Genomic DNA, 7,636 nt, shown 5'->3' with positions numbered 1-7,636 from the left:
TATGATTTTTTAACTATTGTATATTTATTGAATGTAATTATTTAACACGACTTTTGTAATTGATATGTCGTTTTTGTAGACCAAAAAAGTTCTCACTGTGCCCACCAAAAAATTCCATGACTTTTGGTGGGCATGTAACAAATATAAATAAATAAATCAATCAATCTTGCCTCCCTTATTAGTTACTTATTTTACATTTAAAACTATGGCTCATTTTTCAAACATTAATAATATGCTGAGTAGTTCTTTTCTAGACATGCCTATTATAAATTATTTTATTGTATGAGTACAATATGTGTCAGTCAAAATGAGACTATTACATATGTTGAAATAAATATTAACAAATAATTCAGTTTCATATTTGTTAAATAATACACCAATTTTATGAATAAGCACAATGTATAAAAATAAAAACAATAAAATGAATATCTCCCATTTTAAAAACAAATTTGATATAAAAATAAAACCATAAAATATTGTCCCCTACCAATGTGACGACAAATATTTTCTTTTTAAAGGGAGATACTAGTATTATCTGCACCCAGCCATGTCAAATCCTGATTTAAGGGTCTCACTGCAAATGCCCTTTACGAACCATGACACATCTGTATTTTTTAGTCTTTTCATATGGAAGTTTATTACAGGTGATTTAGATACCATTGTACTGTATATTAATTTTTATTTTTATTCCCATTAAAAATACATTGAAACTGGAGAATCAGACATAATTGCTAATCCAGCACGGTAGTGGTATTAAACATGCTGGGACTGAAGGAGTTTCTCTGAGGTAGGAAAATACGCAACAGGGAAGAAAAGGTCCTAGTTGGTGGGCATATGTACTGTACAGGAAACATGTGAATAAATATAGATGTGCTTAAAACAAGAAAGACGGAGGGCAATTTCACGATAAAACTAAAAAAAAAATTGCTATGCACTTCTTGTGAAATTTTATTATTTTGCTAATTTCAGAATTATATGAATAAAGGTTTCAAAAATTTGACTATAGAGAATGTTCTTTATACACTGCCGAGCTGTGAAAATCCATAAAAATAGCATTGAGTGAGTGACCATGATTTAATTGTTAAGGCAAAAATGTAACTATGAATATTTTATTCCTAATTTTTACAAATAGAATATAACATGTAACAATTCATGTACAGTTCTTATATAGCGGATCATCCATTTAAATTGTCCTGGACACAGCATGAAAATGCCATAGCCTGACATGGTACATAAAACAGAACTTAAAAAGACCCATTGCCGACTTGCCAGCATACACCCTGTTAAAAACAAATGAGAGCTCTGGCTAGCTTAGTTTGGTTTAAACTCATTTACAAAGTACCATAGTTAGTTTTTGGTTGTAATTCAGAATTGAAGAGGCTATTGCATCCATTACTCCGGACGATGTTAACCCAAGTGTGGGAAGAATTTGAAGTTTAGGTTGGATGTGTGCCGTATAAGTAACGGAACCCGCACATATTGAACACTTGTATGAAAAAACTAGGTTAGTTTACCTTGAAGTAGATGCACGATTTGTTGTAAACTGTTATAATATACCACAAAAACTGGAACATTTTTTACGGACATCCCATATTTTGCACACTCACACACACTCACGCACGCACGCACGCTCACGCACGCACGCTCACGCACGCTCACGCACGCACGCTCACGCACGCACGCTCTCGCACGCACGCACGCATGCTCACGCATGCACGCTCACGCATGCACGCTCACGCGCACGCACGCGCACGCACGCTCACGCACACGCACGCACACACACACGTTCTTTAACAACAGATGTGATAATTCTCAGTTGGAGGTCGCCGCTCACCTGATAGCTGCCACGCAGTCCGAGAGAGCTGACAGTATGTTGTCTCTGAACTTCTTCACAGACAGGAACTCGTCCATCCTGACATCAGAGTTGGCCAGCACTAGAGCTTTGAGAATGTAGTATTCCTCCGTCGTGACACCGAGCCTTTCCAGCCTCTCCACGATCTGGCAACACTGCCGACAAAAAGCTCTGACACTCTACCTTTTCATTTCCTCAAACTATCCACGACCAAACACAGCCTGCGGTAAAGTACAGTCTTAAGAACTATTAGCAGAGTCAGGATTTTATGATTTTATTTTTAGGCCAATTTCGTTTTTGAAACAGTTCTCACTGATATATCTGGATATTACAACACACATCATTTCTAAAACACATTTCAAACAAAAGTACATATATAACATTCATAAATGAACTAAGCCAGAAAAATTTAAAAAAAACTTATTCACCTTTGTTATTTCCATCAACACTACATAAATTACCCAACACTGCCAGTCTAAAAAAAAAAATATTAAAAATCATATATAAATTATTGAGGGCATGCAAATTTGTAATTAAAATATATACTTACTGGTGTTAAGACATTAAGATACTGCATAAATGAAAAATTACTGATACCCAGGGACAAGATTAAATTGTGATAATACGAAATAACACCGAAAAAAAATTGGTTGTCTGTAAAGTCGGTTTACAAACGATAGTTTAACGTGACAACGTCATAACAAAACATTGATGAAATGATTGCATACTTTTATGAATAAAATTGAATCATTTTTATTGAAATTCACTATTTTGTATGGCTACAAATGAGGAGTGAAATGAAATCTACAATTTAATTGATAAATTTACTTTTATTTGCACTCATTAATTCAAATATATTTATTACTTTAACGAAGAGATTATTTTAACTATAACTTTTATACATGTTTGCTATTTAACTTCTTCCAATCTGTGTTATTCTGTTAAGGATAGGACGATGATAGGAAAAGTAGGAAACGAATGGGAGTGTTTCAAGGATGATGTGAAGGAAAATGGCTTACCCAACACCAAGATGCAGTCAATAATAATATATTTGCGCCACGGACTCTGCAGCAATGCTAGGAGGAACGGGTTAGCAAAGAGCAATGAAAATGTTACATTGAAATGCATGAAAACAGAATCACGCCACGGACTCAGTCGCAATGCTAGGAGGTTCAGGTTAGCAAAGAGCAATATAAAATGAGCATAACGGGACACAGCGAAACGGGACAATGTGCGTAATGGGACCCTTTTTCGTGCGTGCAGCCGGTGTTCATCGATTTATTAGATGTCACGTCAAAGTGTCACCATAAAGAACCTAAATGCAACTAAAATCATGACATTAATCAGCATTTATAACCAAAAATTGAATCTAACCACAAAAACTTAAATCTTTCAATACAGTAAATTCGATAAATGTAATTTATTTACCAGGAAATTTGTACATAAATGTATGTACAGTAGGGCCCCGGTTATCCGAGCCCCGACTAACCGAGTTCCGGTTTAACCGAGGCGCAAAAAAAAAAAAATATATATATATATTTATTTAAGACGGCGCCATGGATGCCGGGCGCCCGGCGACAGTGTTTGTACTCTGTACAGTACCGTAGCGAGCGAGCGGTGGAGTGGGGTGACCGCTGCTACTGTGCCAAGGTCATTGCCACCCCCCTCGCTCTCCCACCACACTGCACGTACGTAGTCTAAAGCGCTTTGGCTGAGTCAGTGTTGTGCCGGAAATTAGGCATTTCGTCACTTTTTTTTAATTTATTCTATAATTTTAAATTTTTTTTGGGGTTTCCATTTTATTAATTTATCTGGTGGTTAATGGGGGTGATTTACTTTTTGTTAGGCCGGTGTACGCCACCGATTTAAACTTGGTGCCAGTGGACCGAAGCCCCTTCCCAGGGGGCCAATCTGATATTTTGCTGTCTAATGTGGACATGGTCAGCCCGGTTGAAATTTCTCTCGCCTGCAGTCACGCCCCGAGTTTGTAATTTTAATTCCCTGCATGACCAAAACTGCTTTGAGCAGCTCCTGGGCTGCAAGCTGCTACCTTGTAGAGGCCTGCTGAGAAAAGCATGTCTCGTCACGAAGCAGTCTCCAGTGGAGCTGCGTTCCCACCTTAGTGGCTATTTCTGCCCCCCCTTCCTCTCTCTCCTCCTCACTTTAGTTCTGAGAAATTAAGCTAAGAGCAGTGACTGGACGGGACGATGACCTGATGCAAAAACCTTCTCCCGGGTCCGACAGACACATCCCTGACATCTAGCGGAAAAAAAAGTAACCGCGGGCCTGGTCGCCAGCGTGCAGAGCTTACCCTCATGACACCTGGTGGCAAGTCTGCTCACCACCTCAAGTAGTTCCCCCTTACGCCGCTAGAAGGCAGCGTCGCGGTGCCATAAGGCACTATGCTTTCCTCTCGCGGCCCGGAGAAGTCGATTGGTCTATATTTTCGTTTCGGTCCGGTAGAGAGCGCGCATGTCGTGTTGTTGTCACGACCGCCTCGGACTCCTTCGGAAAGTTTCGGCTTAGAACCGAACCTACCCCCTCCTTTGACCCGGGGCCTTACCGCCCGATTTAATTAGGTGCTTTGGCCGATTGCGGCGCACTCAGCCCTCTGACCTCGGCTACTGACCTCGTCTTCTCTACGTCCTCTGCGCTAAGAGGCTTTTTGCGGGAACGGCGATTTTCGCGTGCACGAGAATGTAGTCAGTTTGCTTAAGGGATGTGATCCCGTTTGTACAGTAGCCAGGCAGAGGTAGTTTTTAGAAAAGTCATGCGTAGTTAAATTTTTATTTCTTCTTATTTAATTCTAAAAATTCCGGTTTCGTCCGCGCATCCTGATTTCACGGTCCGCGGCATCCTGATGTCGGCGCGAGACACCTAGTGAGCTCCGAACTCTACACCCTGGTTGGTGAGTAATTTTTTTTCTTTCCCCCCCCCCCATTCCCGTTTGTTGGCCTTTTGCGCCGACGGTATAGGGCTGTCTGGAAGCAAGTCTAATTCGTTTTGGATTTGATTTGGGTTTCAGACAGGGTCGAAGTGCTGGAGAGACAAATTGCTCCCACCTCGTGGTCCTGCACCTCCACTGCGGGTCACGTTAGAAGAGATGTTTCCGCGACCCGACGTTATTTTTTGAAGACCCGGGTGGTAATGTGAAATCAACATCCCCCCCCCCCACTTGCTAGCTACGAACTACATTAATCGAATGAATAGCCTACCAGCGAACAGTGCTTTCCTCAAGAATATGTAGAATCAATTAAACTAATCATCGATGTAATTGTTGGGACATTCAAATTTGGTGCAATTTTCAAATTTTTAATTATGTAATAATTTTTGCTAAGGTGTAACATGTACTGTTTTAATTAATCCTGGGGCGCCCCCTTTAACTTTGTTATTTACTAAGATTTTTATTGTCAGGTTTGAATAATACGAACACAAAATTCCTTAATAATAAAACAGGGCACCTATAGACCAAGCTACTTGTGTAGTGTTAATTTATTTATGATATACCTTGTTCCCTTAAAAGATCCACCAGCTCCCCAGTTGCTTGTGTCAGGGAGTTCCAAATTATCTTGTTCTCCACCTCGTGCCACCTCTGGTCAATAACTTATTTGTCTCATTTTTCTTGCCCAGCAGTTTCCAAGGCTCTCTTTTTAATTAATTTAAAATAATTCAATTTTGAGGCACGAGGGGTGTTACAATTGGTAGCAGAGCATGGTTTGGTCTATAGGCATACCTAAATCGAGTAGGCATACCAAAAAAAATAAAATAATAATAATAATAATAATAATAATAAATATAGAAAAAAAAATTAATTAAATTTTTGTGATAGCAAATTTGTAATAATAAGATTGTGAACTGATCGCTGGTACACCCGGTAGTTATATTGCTTTTCTATTTTAAAGTTATGATTGAGTTTTAAAGGCCCGTGTGGACTTAGTCTGCGCGCGGCGCAAGAAGTCGCGGCGTGCGGTCCGCTAGCAGGCCGGCAGCGAGACGTGTCTTATCACTCGGCTCAGCTGGCGTCCCCCCCCCCCCCCCCCCCATCACCCCGCTTGAGCCAGCGACACGCCCGTAATCTGAGGGCGACGACACGGCCCTGTTCCTCCCGCACACCCCTCTCCCTTGTCCATCGTGGGAGACGACCTTGCGAGCGGCAGGTCAGTCCCCTTGTGGACATATACAGGTGGTGCAGGTCAACCTGACAGGGGACGTTCGCGCAGTTGTTTGAGTAGCACGGCGACTTTATACGCAAATAAGTTTGGGCAAATACCCCCCCACCTTGGAAGTGTGATTTACTCCCCGCGCATTGGGGCTAGTTGGTATTTTATTTTAATATAGGAAACCTAATGAAATATTTAAAATTAAGATAGTTGTTAAGAGAGGAGTATTTAAGGTGTACGTTTGAATCGTACATGTGTGTTAAAATTTTGTTTTAATTATCAGTAATTTACGTCCGAGCAGTATGTTTAAGCCGGAGTCATTGCTGTCAGATGAGCTGACCTATGAGTTACAGCTACGCAATTTGCCCTCCAGTGGCAATGTCCAAGTCCTCAGGAAGAGACTCAGGGCCGCCCTTCATGATGGCGTGCCCACTAGTGTAGCGAATTTGGATTTAGATGTAACGGAAGAATTCAACCTTGCTTGTGCCAAGTTTTATGATATATCGGCTTTCGTAAGCTATCTAGATGTGGAGGAAAATTTACCCAATGTCGAGCGGCATATAGTCAGGCTAAAACATGTTACCCGACGCCTACAAAACCTGAAACAGCTTTCCGCAGACCTTCTCTATGGAATTTATATAAAAGAGGTAGAACGATGTTTGCAACAGACGGAAGGTTTCCACACAAGATTGGCGGCGAGAGCAGCCGTTTTGGAAGACACACGACGCAATCAGCATTATGTGGCTGAGGCACAGGCTTTAGGCATCGATTGTCCCGCCTTCCCGGAAGGGGACGCTCCTAGCTTGCCCCTGGGAGTAGAGCAACCCGACACGCGACAATGAGAAGTACGGGCGACGGTAAACAGACAGGAGACGGAAACGAGCAGATTACCAGACGCAGCCCCTGACTCACAGCCACTAACGTCGCTTCCAAACCAACCGATACACGTATCTACCACTCATTCAGAGCCGCTTGTGCATCCGACGACAGCGGCGACAAACATTACGAGTCATGTGACAACCCACCCCGTCACTAGCGTGACATTTTCACAGGGATTACCAACCATGGCACACCACATGACGCAACCATACCCACCAAACATGTTTTTCCCGTATCCGACCACTCAGGGCTATTTTAACCCTTATGCTCAATTTCAACCACAGTTTCCTTCATGGCAAACCACCCCACTTCCGAGTGCTGGTATTTTGCAGCCGCCACTCATAACGCCCCAGATCACTCCACCACAGGTCAGTCCCTCGGGTGCGACTCGGGAACAGATTCAGTCGCACCCGGTGCCACAAAACCAGCCTTCACCTTGGCCGGCAGGAGCCGCGGCTCAGCCCCACGACTCAGTATTGCGGAGCACGACTTCCCCAGAAACTGGCTACAGTTTCTACGGAAAAATCACCCATCCTGTTGAAAGGCTACTCAGGGATTTGCCAGAGGCGTCGGGTCTGGACGCACACAAACTAATTGATTTCCTTCGAGTCTTATTAAAGCTACGGCAAAAGGGAGGGATTCCCGACAAACAAATTTTTGAAATTGTTTACCCCTACACCCAAGCTCCCCTAAGTGAGAGGATCATGGCAGCCATTGAGAATGACCTCACTTTCGACGAGTTTCA

At 42.2% G+C, this 7,636-nt stretch overlaps 1 protein-coding gene across 4 annotated transcripts in view; it reads right to left on the bottom strand.

The window, feature by feature from the left end:
- Nucleotides 1-7,636, bottom strand: part of LOC134535845 (steroid hormone receptor ERR1) — a 380,509-nt gene that overhangs the window by 17,900 nt on the left and 354,973 nt on the right. For 3 of the 4 annotated variants that reach the window (XM_063375177.1, XM_063375175.1, XM_063375176.1), the window contains one exon: nt 1,835-2,007. In XM_063375177.1, coding sequence (XP_063231247.1) covers nt 1,835-2,007 — 173 coding nt within the window. Of the gene's footprint in view, nt 1-1,834; nt 2,008-7,636 lie in introns of those variants that run through there. The other variant, XM_063375178.1, reaches the window with a different exon arrangement.

This window comes from Bacillus rossius, chromosome 10 (assembly GCF_032445375.1).
Source record: "Bacillus rossius redtenbacheri isolate Brsri chromosome 10, Brsri_v3, whole genome shotgun sequence".
Lineage (NCBI taxonomy): Eukaryota > Metazoa > Arthropoda > Insecta > Phasmatodea > Bacillidae > Bacillus > Bacillus rossius.
The sequence above is the reverse complement of the archived record's forward strand: the minus strand, read 5'-3'. Positions and strand labels throughout refer to the sequence as shown.